Genomic DNA, 23,825 nt, shown 5'->3' on the forward strand with positions numbered 1-23,825 from the left:
TGCCAGCCAGGGCAAATTCTTTTTTTTTTTAAGATTTTATTTATTTATTTTTAGAGAGGGAAGGGAGGGAGGGGGAGAGAGAGAGAGAGAGGGAGAGAGAGAGAGAGAGAGAGAGAGAGAGAGAGAAACATCAATGTGCAGTTGCTGGGGGTTATGGCCTGCAACCCAAGAATGTACCCTGGCTGGGACATGTAATATTTTTAAAAAATAATTATTTTATTTCTTACAAGGAAATGTTAAGCACATACCTTTCATGAAAATTTCTACTGAACAGAAAAGAGGCACTTTTTGGATGGCTCATCTATTATTTTTAAGAACATAATTCAATTCTGTTGTACTTTGAAGCACTTGGGCTTTATAAAATGCTAACTGAAATGTTGTGTGCCATCTCCTAGAATCCTCCCATGTTATCCTGGACTTGTCCCTTCATTGGTTGCTTTCATAGTCCACAGATGACCATTTCTTAGTAACTTCTATTCAGATGGAGGACTTATCTTTTCAGTATCCTCTGCTGAGGACTTGCTGGTTCCCTGTTAGAAGTTTGGAAACAACAACAACAAAACTCTTCAGATATTCAACTGCCAGGGGTTTAATAGTAGGAGCCATATTTTGACACATAAAAAATTAGAAAAGAGAAAGATTTTATTTCCTGAATATAAAAGAAAAAGTGTTACTTCAGTAACAATTGTTCTACTTTTATGTTCCGTTCAGTTTCTGGTGATAAAGATGCTGGGACAATAAGATTGCACCCAATGAGTCTAAGATGCCCTTGAAGAAGGCTGTGCTGAAGGAGGACATTGTCACTGGATGATAAGGCTCTTTTAGATCCAGAAGAAGAAACCCGCTTCCTTTCCTTTCCTCTCCTCACCACAGCGGGTCCTGTAATTAGCGGAGCAAGTCAATCTGAGCTAACCTACGCAAATCACTGGTTTTCCACGAAATGATTATATTTCTCTTGCTCCCAGACATATGTACCTCTAAACCTAAAAACACAGGGAGATGTTTTTCTTTTATGTGACGGGGGCAGGGAGAAGAAAAGTACACGTGACAGTGGAACAGTGAATGAAACCAGTAGAAGGTGGAAAAGAAGCGGATTCAGTAGGGGCGGTAGGGGCGTGGGAACACCGAGTTCTGCACAGGACATTTCAGGACTCAGTGAGAAAGCCCTGATCAAGATCTGATAACTCTCTGGGCGGGAACAAGATGAGGCTTTTTCAAACTTTCTGCGCGGTCCCTAGAGCTCTGGAAAGGGTTTGGGGCCTCTGAGCCAGGACTGGGTTGGTAACACCCCTACCTGCGTGGCCCTGCGTCCTCTCTTGACCCTGAGCCTGTGCTCACTCCCTCTTCCCAAGCTCGAACGGACCGAGGCGTCCTCTTGGAGAAGCCTTCGTTGTCAAAAGGGCCACGCGTGGGTCGTGCCGGCCACTTCACTAGATAGACGCCCGACGCTGCCTTTGGGGCGGGGACAGCTCCTGCCGCCTTGTGCCCAGTGCGGCAATTCCACCCAGAGCTCGCTGGCTACTGGGGTGGTGGATCTCAGCGCACCGTGTCAGCGAGAGGGAAGTGCAGCCACCTCCCACCCTGCCATTGGGGTACTGTTGCCCACGGGCTCCAGCAAGTGAGCAGAGCGCCCGCTGGTGCTCTGTCCCCTTGCCCAGAGGCACAGGCGCTGCGCCCGCCCCGCCCCCCTCCCTCCGGTGGGACGCTTAGGGCAGGGCCTGCAGCTGCTGTGGGTGAGCTGGAACCCTGCAGGGGCAGCCGGCGACCAAGGACAGCTGAGGGCCGCCGAGGGTGCGCACCGAGCCAGGCACTGAGCCCGCTCGCGAGTCAAGGACAGATCTGGTGGGCTGCAGAGACCCGATCCTGCGGCCCTGATCCACGCGATGCGCTGAGCGCTGGGGGGCCTGGTTGTGGAGCTCTCCGGCGCGCTCTGAGCCCAGCCCATGGAGCAGGCAGGCACCCGGAGGAGCCTGCGTGTGCTGCGACCGCTGCTACCTCTGCTGCTGCTGCTGCTTTTGCAGGTTGCAGGGCCAGCAGGCACCCTGGCGGAAACCCTGCTGGAAGCGCCCAGGGCAATGGGCACCAGCTCCAGTCCACCCAGCCCTGCAAGCGTGGTGGCTCCCGGAACGACGCCGTTTGAGGAGAGTCGATTGCCTGTGTTCACTCTGGATTACCCGCATGTGCAGATCCCCTTCGAGATCACCCTGTGGATCCTGCTGGCCTCCCTGGCCAAGATCGGTGAGTGAGCTGGACCAGCGGGGTAGGGCAGAGGCGATAGGGAGGGGAAGATTGGGTTGGAGAGTTGACGTTTGGGTCTTAGACCCCTTCCTCCCAATGTCCAAAGGTAGGGGCGACAGACAGATTAGTTTCTTCTGGTAAAAAAGGACTCACCCAAGGAATAATAGTTTCCTGGTGTGGGTTCTTAAGTGGCCATTGGCCTTGAAATAGCCCCAAATATTAGCCATGCACACTTAGCGATTTGCTGGTTACTTCTGCCCGGTTGGCCAAGTGTGACAGCCCGCTTCCAAAGCTGAGACCTGTTTTCTGAGGAAGAAGGACATTGGGCTGAAGTTTATTGCTCTCACTTACTGGGGGACAGGCGCAGAGGAGTATGGAGGCTAAAATGGGTTAAGCCCTGGATGCTGGAAGGGACAGAGCCTATGACCCAGCGCCTGGCATGCACCTGACTGACAATATGCATGGAAGGGAACTGGGGACACCTGAGTGCCTGCACTTGGGGCAGGAATGCTCTACCTTTTCTCTCCTGTGGGCTGAGGCTTGGACTCTCCAGGAAGCCTTTTCTTAGGTGACAGAGGCCAGTGAGGTGAGATGCAAACTTAAAAATAATTGACCCACTTTTCAAACAACCTTCCACTCTCATTTGGAAAACAAAAGACTCAGAATGTATTCTCTTACCTTCATCCTCCCCCATGCCCTGCAAACTTTTGTTATGATTGTGGTGCTTTACATTGTTTTTACTTTACATTTTAAAAAGTTATTTAAATCTTAAAACATGTCAATTGCTGTTGTAATTATTCAAGTTATTAGACTAAAAAATTTATGCACTATTATTTATGTTTTATAACTTTGCCTTGTGAAAGGTCTTGTGTTGTGAGGTGAGGCAGGTTTCCATAAAGGATGAAAAGACACTTTGACTTTCACCCTCAAGGAGTTTGCTGATTTTGGAAGTGATGGTATACATGTCAGTGATCATAATGCAGAAAAATGCTAAGTAGGGTGAAAAATTCAGAAAAGACAACATGGCAGTGTAAGGAGGCAGGAATTTCTTCCTCATGCAAAGGAAGTGTTTAATCTGGGTTTTCAAGGATGGCCAGGATATAGTCAGTTGGAGAAGAAAGGAAACCCCATTCCAGAGATACATAAACAAAGACATAATTGGGAGGGAAGTGCAAAGCAGGTAGAAGGGATGGCTTATGAGAGGGTAGAAATTGTGAGAATAAGCCTGAAGGGAACCTTCCACGTCAGATTAAATTAATTATATTCTGTTAGTGGTGACCAAAGGAGGCACATGCTATTTAATGATTTTGCCGTCTGTAATTGCCAGTGTTTTAATTCCACCAGAGAAGGAGAATAAGAGGAAGTGAATTTCCCCATCTGTCAAGCCAGATATGCACATTTACATAAACTCCTTGCCTGTTATAATAAACTCAGGTGCCATCTCCTGGTATGGTCCTCACAACAACTCAGCCATGTAGGAAGGACAGGTATTAATACTCCCACTTGGTAGAGGTGGAAACTGAAACTCAGAGCATTTATATGTGTTGCCCACAGACACACAAAATGGGGGACCAGATGCAGGCTCTAGTCTCTCCATCACTGGAGGAGTACTTTGTGCCTTGTTTCCATTACTGCTTCTCTGTTGCCATTTCTATTCAATTACAACTCTTTCTTCTGTTCTTTATTCCTGAATATTTTAATTTGATTAATTGCACTAATAACAGCTGCAAGAAGGCATTTAAGTTCATTATGTCTAATTCTCACAACCATCCTGGGGTATGATTACCTGGTTTCATATTCAAGGAAACTGAGAAATGGGAAGGCTAACTTGCTGGTGGGTAAGCCAGGATCCACCTAGGACTGCCTGGTGTCTCATCTTTCTGTCTATCCTGGAGTCTCATTTATTGTGAAAATTCAATGAGAATAGACATGTATAACATTCTTAGAATAATGCTGAGCATGGTAAACACCAGACAGTGTCATCACTAGTAGAAGGGTAGTGAGAGTGGCAGCAGTGACCCTGCCACTGTAGGTCATTTTCCACTATGCTGGGCTGCCTGTTGCCATTCTCTACTTCTGTTTTAGGCTTAGCTTCCTCCAAGTGTTCTTATTCTGTGGGTTGCCTTTTCTTTTCTTTTTTTAAATTTTTTGTTTTACTTTTTTCTATCACGATCTCTTCATCTTATATGACCTTACATATTAATTGTGTGGTATTTTATTAAAATGCATTCATGCTTATATGAGGACTTAGGTATGTTGATCTACCTGTTGGCAGTTGTCTTATGTAGATTCTATTTCTGCTCCCTGGCACTTGCTGTTCTCCAGATCTGTCAGCCTCCCCCAGATGCTGAACTTCTCTGGCTACTATTTCCTCTTTCCTTTCTGCATCTGGGGTGGCACAGATTTGGAAATGAAGACAGATGTTCACATGTCCTGGTCAGAAGGGTCTAAGTGGAGAAGGGCCTCAGTGAAGACTGCCACGGATGGGGGAAGTGGATGATTGTCAGAGCAGAGACTAGTTTTAGAGTTCCCAGAGATGGTGCTTGGGATTTTTTCCAGATTCTTCCAGCTCTGGCTTCTGCTGCAGCTCTGTTTCTAGAGGAGCCTGGAAATGCTCAGAGATCTCCCCCACTGCGTCGCCCCTGGCCCTAAATTTTCTGTCTGGCTTTGGGGAGGACTGTTCTGGAACTGTGGGGCACTTTCACAATCCATTAAGTAGTCTTTTAGTCATTCAAATTTTATTTTAACTTTTGCAATGAAAAACGATTATTTGGGATGACTTGTATGACTTAATTTGGGGAAGATGATAAAATTGAGCTGTGCAGAGGAACATGATGCTATGAGGCAACAGGGATATTACTCATGGAAAATGCCATGGTTTCTATCTGGGGCACTTTCATGCCATGTACCTAGTGTTTCTGAACTTAACTGCTTCAGAGATTATGGGGACAAACATTGTAAGTGATTAATCTAAACAAGATTGCCCCAAATGGAGGCTTCTAATAACATTTGTAGGAGGATTAAGTCACTATGTTATACACCTGAAACTAATATACTATATGTCAATGGTAATTTAAAATCATGCCTGATGATGAATTTCCAATAGTTTTCTAGATTATAAAACAATGTAATCTTAGAAAAATTACAATCATAAGTGAGAAAATGCATTTTTGGCAGATTGTGGAATGAGTCAACTCAACTTCTCATTGTTTTACCTGATTATTAGGGAAAATCAACTTTCAAATTATTCGGTTAAAAAAAAGGTTCTGTAGTAATAAAGTTTCCTAAAATGATGATGATAATGATGAGTATGTGTATATCAAGTAGATTAAATAAATAAAAGACCATTGAAAATTTAATACAGCTTTGAAAAGTTTTTGCAAGTTTGACCAGAAATATCTCCCAATGTATTTTTCACTTCAGTCCTCACACATGTTTTTTCATTTTGAATATTTATGTTTTGAGTAATTGTTTCTTTAAACTACATAAGTGCACACTTTGCTTGGTAAGTCCTGTACACAGTGATGGAGTTCTACAGCCTGCAAAAAAAAAGGAAGCCACAAAATTAAGAAGAGAAGAAATTCCTGGAGTGTTCTAAGATTGTCTTCTATTTTTCTTGCCTGTAAAATGGGTCAGTGGGATTTGTCCTAAGCTGGGTGAATCTAGGCATGCATTCTACCTCAATTCAAGGTTCAGGGACAAAGCACTGGGTTCCCTGATGTTTAAAGTATCAGAAGCCCCTTCTTTGTCCTCAGTGGTTCCCCAGATGCCCCTTCATTTGTCTTATAGTTTTGTGGAACTGGTCTATTTGACTCTTCCAGGTGTCCACACTCATCCTACCCTTTTAATTTTCTTTGATCTTAAACTTGGGGTTTGAATGAAGTATTTTCCACTTTCTTCCATCCTGTTGTCTTGAAATTAAATAATGTGTATTATTATTTTAAGGGAATGACAAAGAGATTTCATCCATGAAAGTTTGTCCTCTTGGATGTATGCTGTCCTGAATTTGAAATATGAAACCAGAATTTTCTTGGATAATACCTGCCTGAATTACCCAGATATTGATCCCTGGGGGTGGGGGTGGGGGGAACAATTAAACAATTCTTGCCCTTTATCTGTTTTTCTTTGTCATATTTGGTTTTCCTGAAGCATATTCACCACCTGGTTGGTCAGGTTAAGCTCATGGTCTTCACCTATTATTTCAACCACATCTCACTTGGAGTATAATTCTAAAGCCTGGTGTTCCTGATGGCATGTGTTTCTTCTTAATAAAACTAAGAGTTCTGATTGCTTTTTTTCACAAAGTCTCAATCTTTTGCCATTGGGCTAACCATACATCTCTTCTGTTCTGTCTGAAGGATGACTCCAGCAGCTTTCTCATATTCTTTCTAAAGATCAATTCAAGTACTTTATAGAATTCATCACTGTATTCTACCACAGACATATTTTTGTACTCTTTAAAATAATATACTATTATTGTAAAATAATATTTCACCCAAAATGTGACTTTTTGTATTGACTTTAACAATTACAATAATATTTATCATTAATGGGATGCTTTTTTCAAGAATTTTTCACATATCTTGAAGTCCTAAGGTATATACAAAGAATCTTTTGTATAGACTTGTTTGTTCCCTGTATGGTTGTAAGACTCACCTGTAAAACCAAGTGAATTTGATGGTTTGTATATGGATAGATTTTCACCAATGATTGAATTTTAATTTTTTGTCTTGTAATTTAGACCTGGTTTGTATTTAACTTCCTCCAAATTAGTTTTTAATTTATATTAGCAATGTTTTAAAAAATATATTGTATTGATTATGCTATTACAGTTGTGCCATTTTTTCTCCTATTTATTACCCTCTGCCCTGTACCTACCTCCCACCAACATTACCCTCCCTCTTAGTTCATGTCCATGGTCATACATATAAGTTCTTAGGCTTCTCCATTTCACGTACTATTCTTAACCTCCCCCTGTCTATTTTGTACCTACCATTTATGCTTCTTATTTCCTGTACCTTTTCCCCCATTCTTCTCCCTCCCTACTGATCACATGAAGGGTTCTTCATGTGATCTCCATTTCTGTGACTCTGTTCTTGTTCTAGTATTTTGCTTAGTTTGTTTTTGTTTTTATATTTTTAGGTTTGGTTGTTGACAGGTGTGTTTGTTGTCATTTTACCGTTTGTATTTTTGATCTTCTTTTTCTTAGATAAGTCCCTTTCACATTTCATATAATAAGGGCTGGGTGATGATGAACTCCTTTAACTTGACCTTATCTGGGAAACACTTTATCTGCCCTCCCATTCTAAAATGATAGCTTTGCTGGATAGAGTAATCTTGGATGTAAGTCCTTGCCTTTCATGACTTTGAATACTTCTTTTCAACCCCTTCTTGCCAGCAAGGTTTCTTTTGAGAAGTCAGCTTATAGTCTTATGGGCACTCCTTTGTAGGTAACTGTCTCCTTTTCTCTTGCTGCTCTTAAGATTCTCTCCTTATATTTGATATTGGGTAATGTAATCATGATGTCCTTTGGTGTATGCTTCCTTGGGTCCAGCTTCTTTGGGACTCTCTGAGCTTCCTGGACTTGCTGAAAGTCTATTTCCTTTGCCAGATTAGAGAAGTTCTCCTTCAATATGTTTTGAAATAAGTTTTTAATTTCTTGATTTTTTAATTTCTTCCTCCTCTCATTGTGTCATCCCTATGATTCAGATGTTGGAACATTTAAAGATGTCCTGGAGGTTCCTAAGCCTCTCCTCATTATTTTGAATTCTTGTTTCTTCATTCTATTCTGGTTGAATATTTTTTTCTTCTTTCTGCTTCAAACCATTGATCTGAGTCCCAGTTTCCTTCCTGTCACTGTCAGTTCCCTGTACATTTTCCTTTATTTTACTCTGTGTAGCTTTCACTTTTTCCCCTATTTTGTGACCATCCTCATTTCTGTGAGCATGCTGATTACCAGTGTTTTGAACTGTGCATCTGATGGGTTGGCCATCTCTTTGTCACTTAGTTGTATTTTTTCTGAAGCTTTGATATGTTCTTTCATTTGGGCCATATTTTATTTTATTTTATTTTTTGTCTCAGCAGGCCTGTTATGTAGTAAGAGGTGGAGCCTTAGGTATTCACCAGGGCTGGGCAAACCACATAGCTGCATTTTGGCGCTGTATGTGGGTGAGGAGTCTCAAAGGGAGCAATGCCACTTGCTTGGCTCTCCACAGGCTTTCAGTGACTTCCACAGCTACCCGAAAACAAACTCAGCTTTTTTGGTGCTAGTTCCTGGGTGGGTAGGCTTGTGTATGTTTTAGGACCCTGTGGGTCTCCCTAGAGAACTCTCTTGTGAGGCTGGGAGTTTCTCCTGCTGCCTCAACCCCCACAGGATTTTTCAGCAGAGGTTTTGAGGCTTTATTTCCCCATGCTGGAACCCTGGGTTGCCTCGTCTGTCTAGCTCCCCAGTTGTTACTCCCCATACACAAGTTTATCCCCGCAAAAGTAGGGGACCTCCTGGTCCTCCAGCTGCCCCCTTACAGCAAGTCTTCTCTGCCTGCCCTAATGGTCTGGATGAATATGTCTTCTTAAACTTCTTGGTTGTTGGACTTCCAAACAGTTTGATTTTCTGGCAGTTGTGGTTATTTTTTGTTTTTAAATTTGTTGTTGTCCTTCTTTTGGTTGTACAAGGAGGCAAAGTGTATCTATCTATGCCTCCATCTTGGACAGAATTCATATATTAGCAATGTTTACATTGATTTGCAAACATGCTTACCAGCTTGTCTTCATTGTTACTTCTTGTGTCTTCCCTTTTCTTCCACATTGTTTTCTTTTTATTGATACATATTCTTTAGAGGATACTTAAGGGATGGCCTTTGAATGGTAAATTCTGGTGGTTATTATCAAAAAAGAAAGTCTTTATTTCACTCTGACCAGGTTGCTCAGTTGGTTGTAGCATCATACTGTAAACCAAAGGGTTGTGGGCTCAATTCCTGGTCAGGGCACATACCTAGGTTATGGGTTTGATACTCTCTTGGGGTGATTGATCTTTCTCTCTTTCTAAAAATCAATAAATATATCCTCAGGTGAAAATTAAGGAAAAATTAAATGCCTTTATTCTGATTACACTCTTGAATGATTATATAAAAGTATAGCACTTGGGTTATTGTAGGGTCAGTTGGAAAATATTATTTCATTATATTCTGCCCTCTTTTGTTGCTAAGGAATATTAATGTTTTATTCTCATTTGTCTTTGGAATTAATCAGATTTCTTCATTTGGTTATTCAGCTGTTTCCTCAATGTTTCTCAATGTGGATTTATTTTATTTTTCTTGCTTGAAATTTATGGTGCTTCCAAGTTTCTTAATGTTGCTTTATGTTATTTCCAGCCTAACACATTACTTTAAATCTGTGGCTAACCTCCTCATTGGAGAAAATACATTTTAAATGTATTTTCACTTAAGTATCTTTGGTCCTTTTTCAAGTTCATCTGCTGTTTGTTCATGTTCTTTATTATTTCATTATAGGTTTTATTTGTCTTTTTATTATCTTATCTATTTAAACTACATTTATTTTATTGGTTTTTTTAGATTGTTCTGTTATTTCTAGTTTGGGGGAGTTGCTAATTTGTATGTTCATTACATCTACTGATTTTCCTTTTTAAATATTTATTGTATTTTTTTCATTACCATTTAGTCCCTTTATATTCTTCTCCCTACCCAATCACCACACTATTGTCCATGTTCGTGAGTCCTTTTTCTTCTTTGCTCAATCCCTACACTCCCTACCATCCCGCTCCTGCCCCCTTAGCTGTCATCCTGCTTTCTATGAGTCTGTCTCTATTTTGCTTGTTAGTTCAGTTTGTTCACTAGGTTGCACGTATGAGTGAAATCATATGGCATTTGCCTTCTCTGAGTGGCTTATTTCACTTAGCATAATGTTCTCCAGATCCATCCACACTGTTGCAAAGGGTAAGATTTTCTTCTTTTTTTATGACTGAGTATTAGTGTTCCATTGTGTAAATGCCGTAGTTATTTTATCCACTCATCTACTGATGGACACTTGGGCTACTTCCATATCTTGGCAATGGTAAATAATGCTTCAATGAACATAAAGGTGTTTATGTTCTTTCAAATTAGTGTTTTGGGTTCCTTCAGATATATTACCAGAAGTGGGATTGCTGGGTCAAAAGAAAATCCATTTTTAATTTTTTGAGGTTTCTCAATACTGCTTTCCACAGTGGCTTCACCAGTCTACAGTCTCACCAATAGTGCAAAAGGATTCCCATTTCTTCACATCCTCACCAGCACTTGTTGTTTGCTGATTTATTGATGATAGTCATTCTGACAGGCGTGAGATGATACCTCATTGTGGTTTTAATTTGCATTTTTAGTTTGAGGAGTTGCTAATTCATATGCTTATCATATCTACTGATTTTACTTTCTGTATTTTTATTTCATAACATAAATTACAGTTGTTATTTTGGGTTAACTTCAGCAGGAGATGTTTATTTGGTAGGATCCTGTTTTTCTTAAGTAGTGAAAGGTTGTAACAAAAGTGTTTTGAGTGTTCTTACTGGGACTTTAGGTTGCAGTGATTAGTTTTTACTATTAGTATTTTAGTTTGGCTTTCCTATGTGATTCAAATACTGTAAATCTAGACTTTATATCATTATGTGGTGTAGACCTGAAGTTTTATACTTCACAGATGAATTTTCACTAGAGGTAAATTTTCCTTCTGCCCAATACCATAAAGGCTTGATGTGTTTCCTTTCATTTTCCATGGCTAGAGAGATTTTTTACTCTTTAATTATTTAGGACAATGGAGCTCTTTGATACTCAGAAATTTAGTCCTGTGTCCTTCCCTTATTGGTCTGAAGTCAGATTTCTTGTCCTCATGTAGGTGTTCAAATGTCAGGTCCCACCTAGCCCACTGGGACCTAGAATTCTCCTGCTTTTGTGGCCTGAAATTCAACCTACATCTCCCAATTTGATTTCTCTCCTTATTTCAGGCCTTCTAGGCTTCAAAATGTTGAACATGGTTAGCTGTTAACATTGTATATTTGTAGTGAGCAGAGGCTCTATCTGGGTCCAATTATTGAATGGCTCAGTGGTATTTTATGTGGTACTTTTAAAGAAATGCTTTTTATATAATGATTTGAGCTCATAGGTATGTTCTGCTCATAGAATATCATTGTGGATTCTCGTTGAGGTAAAAATAATATGTACTTTCCTAGTTTTTCTATCTGCAGGGTATGGAGGTGTGAGTATCCTGCCTTGTTTTATCTCATATATTTTTGCACTTGTATTGAAGGGAAATAAATAGCTCAGCAGTTGAAGATGTGTTGGACCTAAGTTTTAAAATCATAGTCCCAGTAGAAGAGGAATACTCTGGTGCAATTTCAGTTTTGCCATTAACTTTGTTTTGTGACCCTGCCAGGCCTTTACCTACTTGGTTCTTTTATTTGATTAAAACTAAGAATCTGTATCTGCTCCATCTGTTTACTATTTCCATAGGGATAATACTCTGTAGGGAGGAAATCACTCATAACAAAAATTTTACTTTTATAACAAAAGAAACTTAAGCCAAGAGTAGCATGTGTTTATTATATTAATAATATAGGTATGGGCATAGTATTATTCTAAATGAGACATGCACAATTATAGGTTACTCTCTTGTAATTACATCTTTTTAAATCTATGAATCATAATTGATATAACTTCCTGTAATAACCCTGCATATTGTTTATCACTGTACAAACACTTTCTAACCCTGATTTTAAAAATCCATTCCTTGTATGACTTGTATATCTCTCTCTCTTCAGTAATTCCAGAGGTTCATGGGAACTCCTCTGAAGACTCTCCATGAGGCTGTGACAGAATCATATTGTAAATGTGAATTTCATCTTATTATTATACTTAGTGTTGGCATACCAAGGCTTACTTGTGAAAACAGAAAAATCAAATTTACAATTATATTTAGAAATTTCACCTGAAAATGAATCAGATTACCCATGCCTATCATGTATGTGAAAACACCCTAAAATAAAGTTTAGAGGTTTTGTTATCCTCTAAAAAAAGATTCTCATGAAGTCACAGGGCAGCAGAATGTTTTTGTTGCTGTTTTTCTGTGTCTTCTCCACTGATATTCTGTTCCTGAGGATCTACAGGCTGGGAAACCTGAGCAGTGTAATACTACAGAGTAATCTCATTTACTGTGGCAATAGAGGGTGGAGATGGGTGAGACTGAGTAACCCCTCTAACATGGTTACTTTAATAAAATAGTAATCACTAACAATCGTGGAACATTCTCACATGCCAGCTATTTGGGCCAAGTGCTTCATACTTATTATCTTATTTAAACCTCACAGTAATGCTGGAAGAGAGGCATCATTGTTATCCACAGGTTTAAAAAATAGACGAGGAAACAGATTAGAGAATGTAGGTAATTTGTCAATGATATTGCAGCTCTTCAGTGGTAAAAATTAGATCCTTGGCTGGTGCACTTCATCACTTCTCTGTGTCTTGTCCTGCCATCCTACCTCTCATGGAAAAAAATATTAAGTTCTAGACCTTTGTCAGTGGTCTCAAGAGCACCTTAATGTACCTCAGATCACCTACTCTTAACCCAGGGCACAAAGCCTGGCTGCACTTGAATCTCACACTGACCCATATTACCTCATTTGAATTATCTCAGATTTTCATTGTAAAATCACACAGTAATGATCATAGCATCCTGCCTGATTCACAGGATTATTGTAGACCAACTGAAATAAGACATAGAAACAGTCACAACTCCAAAGTTAAGATTAGTCTGACCTCACAACAACTCTGTAACCTGGTTAGGACAGAGAGAGGCTATGAAACAGCAAGGTAGCATAATTCACAAGGAGCATCAGAGATAGAACTTAAGTCTAGAATTTTTGACCCTTGATTTAGCCTTTTCTACCATTCATAACTTAGGGAATGTAGAATTCTAATGCTTTTGAAACACATATTTATCATGTTAAAGATTCATGGGTTAAAGGTTCAGCTCCTATTTTTTAATAGGTCAAAGTTCAACTCCAACAGACTTATAGGAGGAAAGATGTCATACTGTTTTATTATTGCACATACATACACACTTATTGAATTGCACATGTACATGTGCACATACAGACACACTGGCACACATAAATGACATTTATTAGGATGTAAGCTCAATGAGGGACTAGACTTTGTTTGACTCATTGTCTAGAACAGTGTGGCACATGGTAGGTACTCAACAAATAATTACTGAGTAAATGAATAACTAAATATATTTAGAGACACTTTTACTTTCATCTCAATTTAATCATGTAGTAATTAAGGTAACCATACATCCTGATTTGTCCATGGCTTACATTCTTTATCCTAGCACATATACTAATAGTGTGCCCTTTCACTCTCAAATATACTGTTTGTATGATAACTTATTTGGTCACTCTACTTTTAATGAATATGCTACTATTCACATATTTCAGTAACTTAAGCTCTGTTGTCTAAAATCTCAGCTCTGCCACTTAACTATGTGTGGACTTGGGTTAGTTAATAAACCTCTCTAAACTCAGTTATTTTATCTGTAAAATAAAATGCGATGACAATAATAGCTTTCTCATTATGCAGTGGTGAGGATAGAGTTAATGCACTTAGTAAATGTGCTATCTTACAGACCTTGGAAATTTGATTAACCCTTGGTTGAGAGTAGATGTCTGCTTCCTTCTCTAAAGTATCATAACATTATACCATGAAAGTCTATTTTTGTCCAGTTAGATTGTCTAGATGTTCTTGTTTCCTGCTGTTGGTGTTATACACAGGTTTCTCTCTAAATCATACATATTTTGGTTTCCAATGTTACATTAAGTTAAAAACTCATTTGACTGCTTTTGTAAGTTAGTTTGTAATGGAAAAGGAAGGCAGTGCATGTCCTTTGCTTTATCCCTGATTTCTGTTCTGGAAACTGAAGGGTATGCAGCCAGGTATAACAGATGGAGGACAGAAGGACAGGGTGAGCATGCAAGGCTCACAGTCAGTAACACCTTCTCTCTAGGAGCAGGCTCTCTTCTTGACCCTCCCCTTCACATCTACAAAGCTGCAGGGTCTGCTTAATGTCATCAGCATCCCCAGTCATAGGATGGTTAGGGAAACTGTGTTTTTCAGAAGATAATTTCCAAATCCGCTGGTACTTTTTTGTGTAAATAAGGATTTGTTGTTTTGTTTTTTGGAATCTAGATAGGAAAGAGTTTTAAAGCAAGGTGCTGCCAAAAGTAATTATTGCTATGGAAACTGTCAACCTGCCCTCTTTTTCCTCTGTTCTAAAACAGAATCACACATTTGGTTGAGTGTATGCTTTCTTTACCACAACACTGGAATGATAAGGAGAAACAACAGTGAAATTTCTGACCAACAATGAGATTCATTTAGTATCATTTGGTCTTCTTAGGTGAATGGCATCATTCTTTGTGCATTCTCTTGTGACCTGTCTGGAAAGATGTTAAGATGCTACCTCTAGCTCAAGGAGCTCACATTTTTAAGGGAATTAGATAATGTATCTGCCTGAGTGAAAAAGCTCTTTCCACAGTCTCTTTGTGTTCTATTGCCAAGGCTCACTTTCTTCAGCATGATTATCACCATCTGACATGTGATTACTTATTTATTAGTCAGATGGGTACTGACTGTCCCTCCCTCTTCAAGTAGAGACTCTGGGGTGGGGCCTTGTGTCTTTTTTTTGTCTAGCTCTGTGGGACTTAACAACACACATAGTTAAAGCTAGTGATGTCTAGATTCTCAATAATACTGTTATATTTTCAGTTGTTTCACATCTATTTTGATTCTCACAGTCTTTTTTTTTTTGACTGCTAACATTCATTGATGTGCTCAATTTCCAAACTCTATTCATGAGTGCTAATGGTTTTGCAAAAGTGATTTGGTTGATATGACAGTTAATTTATGTACTTAATGACTTTACTTCCTCTTTGGTGATTTCTTTTTCTTTTTCTTTTTCTTTTGTTCTGATATTTCAATTTTGTGTTTAAAGGCCACTGAAACCAGGGGAGTTGTTACTGTTCCTAAATCTCTTAACAAATGCCTATTATTGGCAGGCCCACTGCCCTCCATTTTTTCCATTAAATATATTAGTAGGTTTGATTATTGTATTAATGAAACACAATAATTATGATGAAGATGGAACCATAAGAATTCTTAAGATGGACACATCCTGATGCTCATTGAAATCCCTTTCGTATTTGCAGCAAAAGGCATATGGGAGGACATGTGGATGTGCAAAGACTACCGATCTAGTAATGTGAAGCCAGAAGGCAAAGTTAACAAAAATGTTATGAGTCTAGTAAATTTGGAAAATAGAGTAATTTATCACATAGGGTTGTTTCTTAATTTAGCCCCAGCAACCAGTGTGCAAATAGTTCCCTTCCATATAACTAATGACTACAGTTGAGTGTTTGCAACCACTTATTTAAAAATAAAATTAGGTAGCAATTACTGGCAATTGTATGGTTTCTTTACTATGCTTTGATCTATTTATTTTAAGCAAGTGGTAAACTTGTTTAGAAATCAGTCCCTTAAAGGAATAAAAACCAAACGAAATAAAATTCCAACACAAAGTGGTGGGGCAGGTACAGGAGGCTCCCTGGATAACATTGTCCAACTTAATAAAAGCAGTAGACAGACAACAAAAGCAAAATTGACATAAATTATTTACTACCATGTAGGTCAAAATATGTAAAATCCTAAAATTTAACATCTAGCCTGGGACAATAAACTAAAAATTGCTTTCAACTGTTGAGCTGCATGGAAAGTTTTGAATGTAAGTTACAGTATACCAGAGTCCTATCACCACTCCCCCAGCAAAGTGCTGCCTCCCTGTGTCCCTCCCACAGCCTGACTATGCAAAAGGTTATTCAGAAATAGTCACCAGAACTTAACTACTTTTGGAATTCTGTCATTCCTCTAGATAATGCCTACATGTTGAAAAAGTTTTACCCTTAAAACAATTTCTTCAAATCTAGTCTTTTCTTTTGTAAACCCTTCCATCAAATGGTGTTACTAAATGGAAAAAGAAAGAAAGAAAAAAAGGTGGGCACTGAGAGCCCCATGGGGGTGAAGCTCAGTAATAACCTTGAAGATATATAGAATCATGTGAGAGTGTGGAATCTGCTACATCACTGTAAACTCTAAATCTGCAGTCCTGACTGACTCAGAACAAGGTCTGTGATGATTTTATGCTGTATATCACATGAAACATGAGTCAAAGACTTCTTAAAATAAGAATACTCCATGTGTCCTTGGGCTACTGTCAGCTCTTTTACATAATGGAACTTGTTTCACACCTGGCTGTATTAGAAATTCCCCTGGCATATGTGGATGTCTTTACTTGGTATATGGAGGCATGCATTTCATACTCAAACAAAATATATGCAGAAATACTTTGAACACTGTCCAGTGTCATGATTTTTTCCTGTGGCAGGGTTGCTGCCTTGGGGACAGGGAAGGTGCAACTAAGCTAGTCACAATTTCTGGGCTGCCTGATGTTGTGCTATGTATTTTCCATGTTGGTTTCACTGTGCTCATGAGCATTTTGCAAAATTAATACAACACAAACCTCTGATTTTCCTTCCATTGGCTGCCATAGAATCTGATAGCAAGAACTGAACATCTTTAGAACCCATTCTTGTAACCTGTATCACCTATAGCTTCAGAAAGAGAAATGTGACCCAGTAACAGAATAACCTAAGATGGTTATTTTAGCAGAAAGTAGCCAAGATGGTAGAGTACGTCATTGGTTTTGATCTTTTGAATGCTGATTAGTGGTAAAGAATCTAATATAAAATTCAAAACCATGAATAACTCTAAATACAATGGGAGAAATGGGAGAAAAGTGCAGTATTTATTTACTATTTCTTCACTGACTTTACTCAAGTATTCATTTTGAAAGGAAATATATTGATTTACTTTTTACAGGATCAGTATGCAAAATTATTATGGTAAGCACACTTTATATATATGCTAATAAGCCAGTATCTTACATGACCATCTTTTTCAAAACCCTAGAAAAATAGTGAGTTGTGCCACAGAAGTAGCTGTCCAGCAGTCTAGCAGTCAGGGCCATGATTATTACTTTACTGGAGTAGATTTTATTGGTGGGCTTGGAAAAACTCTAAGTCACAGGTTGGGCAGCTATATTGCTGGGGTTGTTCACTATACAGTATGTTCTGTGTGCTGGCTGCTGTGGCTCAGTTTAACTAACAGCCTGGAGAACTTCATTTGTGACTGGTCTGCCCTGCACCAGTGTGGGCAGCAGGAGTCTGGAGAGACTTGGCCTGGTTGCTCACTCCCTACGTCCCTGGAGGTCAAGAAATTCAGGGCCAGGACCATCTTCCCATGCCACCCTATTCTTGCTCAGAATGTAGTTCCTCTTAAACACTTCTACGTGTGGGGCCAAAAAATTCTCTGGCATTTGAAGAGATAACTTGTGATTTTTTAAAATTTGTGACTTTCCTTGAAATCCAGAAAGATATAAGCTTTTCTTTTATTCATATCAAAAAACCAGGGGCAGTATTTCTAGCTGCCTCTACCTTTGGCCCAGTAGTTGTGTCCTTTTGTATGACAAGACACTCTCAGTCAGCACTGGATGCAGTGTCTTTCAGGGAACACAGTGAACCAGTGGATTAATGGATGACTCTGTGTGTGTGTGTATGTGTCTGTGTGCACATGTGAGTGTATCCTTGTGTGTGTCTGTGTGTGTGCTTGTCTGTGTTATGCATACCATCACACACACATACAAACTCACAACTTTTAAGTCTGTCATGAGTAGTATGAGGCTGTCAGTTAATAACTGAATATGAAATTTCTAGTCATCTTTAGACCCAACTTCTTGTGGAAAGAGAAATACAATACTGAAAATTGATCTTACTTTGCTGATGGCTAAGGAATGGAAAAATGAGTCTGAGATTGAAGTGTTTGCTTGCAGGCAGAAATGAAGCAAGGCAGAAATGAAGTATGAGTCAAATTCCGTGACCAGCACTGGCTCAGGGATCTGATGAGGATTTAGCTATCTCCAACTACACACTCCAGGCTAGCAGCGTAACCCATAAGTTCCCTTAGCCTGTGGAAATGAATTTCACCAACTCTGTGTGCTGCCCATGACCTATCAGAGATCTCCCTTCATTGACAGAAACCCCAAACAGGGACGTGAGGCATGCCTGGCTACTGAGGATCTGACCCTCACTTGTTTTCTAAAGAGATGAGAAGCTAATCCTCATTCATGAAATTCAGTGCCTAAGTTGTTTTCTCATTGCTATGGTGGAAATTTGAAGTGAAGAGTTTTAAAATAACACTGAAGAGAAATAGAATGGACGTTTTGCTCATTCCAGTCTCCATTGACATCTTTGTGGTATCTGATGATTAGAATTTGGACTTGAGGTCTAGGCAGGTAGTAGACAGTGTGGGCCTAAGATACACAAGCCCCAGGAAATATGGGGAAGGGGTGGGGCAGAGGTGGGGGAAAAGTCTGGCAGGCAGCTGTTGAACCAACACTGACTAGAAGAACCCCTGCTCAGCTCCAGCCAATTGCCATCTTGCACAAATTGGCATGGGTAAGGGACAGAGGGTCTAGTCTGCTGATTTTTTAAGAAAAACCATACAAGAGAAGTTATATGTGAAAACTCTGTTTCTAAAGATTAGCTCAATATTTAAAAACACCAGTGAAGCAAAACAAAATAGTCCTGAAAGGCAATGCTGACCCATAACCTGACAGTTTGCAATTTCTGGTCCAGAGTTTTTCATGTTACATGAGATTTTGATTCCAGTATTTAGACCTGGTTATGTTGAAGGAAGCTGAGTCTATTGTTTGGAATACTTACATACTCAAGATCAGTCAAAATTTACTTTATAGTCAAGTTAATAATAATTAACATGTGTACCATTCTCAGAATGTGATCATGTTTCCAAAAAGGAAAATACATAAAAAATGGTGGCATACTCTTAACCATTGATAAAAATGGGGAGACTAGTGTGGGATATATAAGTGAAAGGTGGTCATGTTTCACACCTTAAATAAGGAAGCAGGCATGGGAAGCAGTGTGGGCTAGAGATCAGGAGGCCAGCACATCCTTCTCATGCTGTCTCTGACACTAAGTTAAGGCATTGTGTCTGAAAGGTAAACTCTATGGATAAATAAGAATATTTAGTCTTAGAATATCAGTAGGTTCTCAGGTCTCATCTTAGAGTCACTTACCTTTCAAAATATATCAATGAATAAAATCAGTGAATTTAACAGTTTTAAATACAATAAAAACAATATTGTAACTTTGCTTCTGCTCTTTTTCACTGAGCATTCTTTTGAATAAATCCATAGCAGTACTGCCGTAATTAAGATGCATGCTATGGGAGACTGTTACATCTTGTTGTATTATAATTTGCTCAACCATCTCTCCTCTTTGTTGACATTTTGCTATGAGTATCTTTGTAGAAATTACTTATTTTACCCTTTAAATTACAGAAAATTCTGATTTTTTGCTTCTTATGTTTGAATAGCCCATGCTGTGCACATTTTGTATCATTACTTCTACATTTCCCTTTCAAAGGCACAGTTCAGAAGCTGTGGATCAGCTCATTAGTCAGTATTTTGGGTCATATGCCTGGTGACAATGCCTATCAGCAGGGAACAGTTTCTTTTCATGCTTGTTTATTAGTATTTATGTAGTTATATCAATATTTCATTTTGCTTAAAATTGTTTTATAGAATGAGTAGGAAAATGAAGATTTTTTTTCCATTCTGGCAAAATATACCTAACATAAAATTTGCCATATTAACCATTTTAAATGGATAATTCAGTGGCATTAAGTACTTTCAGTGTTGTACGATCAACACCACTACCTGTTTCCAGCACTTTTTCATCCTCCCAAACAGAAACTCTGCCCATTAAACAATAACTCCTCATTGCCCTCTCCCAAACCCTGATAATTCTACTTTATGTCCCTGTGAATTTGACTGTTATAAGGACTTCAAATAAGCACAATCATGAAAAATTTCTTCTTTTGTGTTTGGTGAAAAATTTTAAGGAGGAACTACATAATTCTTACAACCTTAATGAAATTAAGATGAAGATGGAAATTACCAGCAGTGATAAAAGGGTAAACCTTTAGCATAATCAGATATAAACCTGTGCATTCCATTGGGAAATAAAATAACAAATTAAAGATTAGAGAAAACAGAGAGAAAAGTTGAAACTAGAAAGGTAAGGACTGTAATAAAATGTAAGGTGCAACACCTTTAGCTTTCAAGAACTAGGCCCCCAATGACAACATGCACATCTGATGCATAGTCACTGTGTGTCCCTCCAAGGTGTGGAGTAGAATCTCTAGAAGAGAATAGCCAGATGAAAGGAAAGATGAGCTTTTTTTTTTTTATTGCTCTTTTTGTCCACCTGCTATGCACTGTATTAGACAATGGGAGTGCAGAAGTGAGTAAAACTTGCCACAGTCCTGAGAACATGTGTTCTCGTGGGTGAACCAGACCCTCAGGTGGATCTGTGAACTCCAGTGCAGTAAGCACTCTGCTACAGACATTGACACAGTGTGGCTGAGGACAGAGAGCCACAGGTCACTCACTGTAATCTCAAAACAATAAATATCTTAAATGAAAAGCATGCCTGTTTCTTCACATCTTTGGCCATAGTTACTTCCCACAAACTTGGGATAAATCCAAACTGTGGATGATAAAACCTAGGACATGTCACCCTTACTCTTTCTCTTGGATTTATTGTAGTGCCTCCTATAGGCCACATTTTGGGCTCAGTCTTGTGAGTTTTGCTCTTTCCTCTGCTTGGAAGACCCTCCCACACTTCTTGGCTGTGAAGATTCCTACTCCTATTTACTTCTGAGGTATAACATTATTACCTTAAGGATCCCCTCCCTGACTGGACAAGATAAGGACCCTGCCCTATGATTCCATGATGACTTACAAATTCCTGTCCGGCATTGCCTGATGTTGCAATGCCTTCTTTGACATCCTTGGTCCCATAGATGGTAAACTCCATGAAATAGAACCATGTCTATCTTGGTTATTGCTGTGTCTCAGTGTTTTGCACACTTCACGGTGGTGAGTGCTTGGAAATGCATGTGGATAAATAAATGAAATAATAAGTAATCAAATAATTTATCAGTTTCTAGGAAGGATGAATGTTTTCTTTACAATGATTTTCTGTAGTATGCATGATTTCCACCTAATGACTTATAGACTGTACACTCATTTCTCCAATATGTTTCCTGGGGTTTAAAACACCAACTTGGGGTTTTAAAGTGAGCACACTACCTTTCTGCCATATAGGCCCTATTTTGCAGGGTTTTCAACCCTTTGTAAAATAATAAAACACACTTTTGCCACTCTTGTCACTTATTAGAAGACAAACATTTCAGGAGCTCTGTACCAGGAAAAGGGTAAAAAATTCTCTCCCTTCCCTGTTTTAGTTCTTATAGCTGGACTAGTAATAAATAATAAAATTGACACAAGGCCACATTAACAGAAGAAAACCTAATTTAATACATTCTCATGGCAGAATCATAATATAATAAGTGGATCATAAAATGAGGCTCAAACAAAATGACCAAACCAGACATATTTTTATACTTTTTATACAAAGAAACAGTAAATTTGTGAAAATTGACAGGATAGAGAAAGCACTTATCAGAAAGTGCTATTTACTTGGATAGTAACTTTACTAAAGGTTTGGGCTTGGATAGTAACTTTAGTAAAAACCTTAACAGGGTTTGTTTATAGAGACTTTTGGACTCTGGAATTTTTAAAACTCTTGTGATAAGATTGTTTCTTGGTCCTCAGGACAAGGGAAGGCACCAATTACATGGGATATTTATCTCTTGCTTTTAGGTGGACAAAGAGGTCAGGGTTGTTTTCTTGGGTGGGCAGTTTCTTAAGTAACTTTAATTCAAAATAATCCATATGCTATTGTGGGATAAGTTGGGGTGGCTTGCCCTGGGCACCAGTAGACCAAATATATATTTCTTATTATAAATCACAATACTCATAAAGGATATCATTCTGTCATTTCCTTTTTTTGTACTGTCTTTGTCTGATTTTGATATCAGGGTAATATTAGCTTCATAAAATCTATTGTTTCGAAGAGATTGTGTAGAATTTGTATTGTTTTATAGAATTCACTTGTGAAACCATCTGGAACTAGAGGGTTCTTCTTTGGGGGAGTCTGAAATTTACAAATTCAATATTTTTTATAGTTACAGGGATTTTCAAATGAATCCTTTATATTGGGTGAGTTCTGGCTATGTGCATTTTTCAAGGAATTGGTCTATTTCATTTAATATGTCAAATATGTGTACAGAGCTGTTCATAGTATTCCCTTATCATCCTTTTGATGTCAGTGGGGTCTGTAGTGATGCCCCTGTGTAATTCATAAAATATTAATAATTTTTGCTTTCTCTTTTTTGACAGTCTTGCTAGAATTTTTTCAATTTTATCAATCTTTTCAAAAATCCAGCTTTTAATTTCATTGATATTTTTCTATTTTCCTGTTTTTAATTTTGCTGATTTCTGCTCTTCATAATTTCCTTCCTTCTGCTTCCTTTGATCTTCTGATCTTCTTTATTAAGGGTCTCGAAGTGAAAGACTAGATTGTTGATTTGAGACTTCCCTTTTTTAATAAATGTATTTAGTGCTATACATTTCTCTGGGACTACTTTAGTTGTGTCCCACATTTTAATATATTGTTTTTTCATTTTCATTCAGTTCAATTTACTTTTAGATTTCCCTTGAGAATTCCTCAAGACTAATGGATTATTATTTGTAATATCACTATTGAGATAAAATTTACAGAGTACAGTTGGCCTTTGAACAATTCAAAGGTTAGGGGTATCAACCCCCCAGCACAGTAAAAAATCCGCAAATAACTTTTGACTCCCTAAAAACTATTTATTGCTTAGTGTTGACCATAAGTTTTACTTATAATATAAATGCCAACACATATTTTGTATGTTATATGTATTCTACACTGTATTTTTACAAGCAAGTAAGCTAACAAAAATGTTAGTAAGAACATTAGGACAATGATTTATGTATAGTATTTATTGAAAAGTATCCGCATGTAAGTGGGTCCACACAGTTCAAACCCATGTTGTTCATGGCCCCCTTTACACTTTTCATCCATTTAAAGTATGATATTTCATGGTCTTTAGTATGTCCACAGTTAGGCAACCACTTCTACAATCAAATTTAGGATATTTTCATCACCCCTAAAGGAACTCGTATATACTTTAGCTATAACTATGCCATTTTCCCATTATGTCCCAGCCCTAAGAAATACCTAGTCTATTTCTTGTTTTTGAAGATTTGCCTATTTTAGATATTTTATATAAATGGAAACATACAATATGTGGTTTTGTGACTGACTTCTTTCACTTAGCACAATGTTCTCAAGGTTAATCCATGTTGTAGTATGTATCAATGTATCATTCACATGGCCAAAACATATTTCATTGTTTTCCCACTTTGTGTTTATCCATTCATCAGTTGATGGGCATTTGGGTTGTTTTTATCTTTTA

The 23,825-nt window shown here is 38.5% G+C and overlaps 1 protein-coding gene across 1 annotated transcript in view; it reads left to right on the forward strand.

The window, feature by feature from the left end:
• The first annotated feature begins 1,112 nt into the window (after positions 1-1,112).
• The window catches only part of SLC9A2 (solute carrier family 9 member A2), a 104,787-nt gene continuing 82,074 nt past the window's right edge, over positions 1,113-23,825 (forward strand). Inside the window, exon 1 of the mRNA XM_045828360.1 lies at positions 1,113-2,238. Coding sequence (XP_045684316.1) covers positions 1,944-2,238 — 295 coding nt within the window. The 5' untranslated portion in view covers positions 1,113-1,943. The remainder of the gene's footprint in view (positions 2,239-23,825) is intronic.

Source organism: Phyllostomus hastatus, unplaced genomic scaffold, assembly GCF_019186645.2.
Source record: "Phyllostomus hastatus isolate PE091 unplaced genomic scaffold, TTU_PhHast_1.1 phas_scaffold_78, whole genome shotgun sequence".
NCBI classification, from domain to species: Eukaryota; Metazoa; Chordata; class Mammalia; order Chiroptera; family Phyllostomidae; genus Phyllostomus; species Phyllostomus hastatus.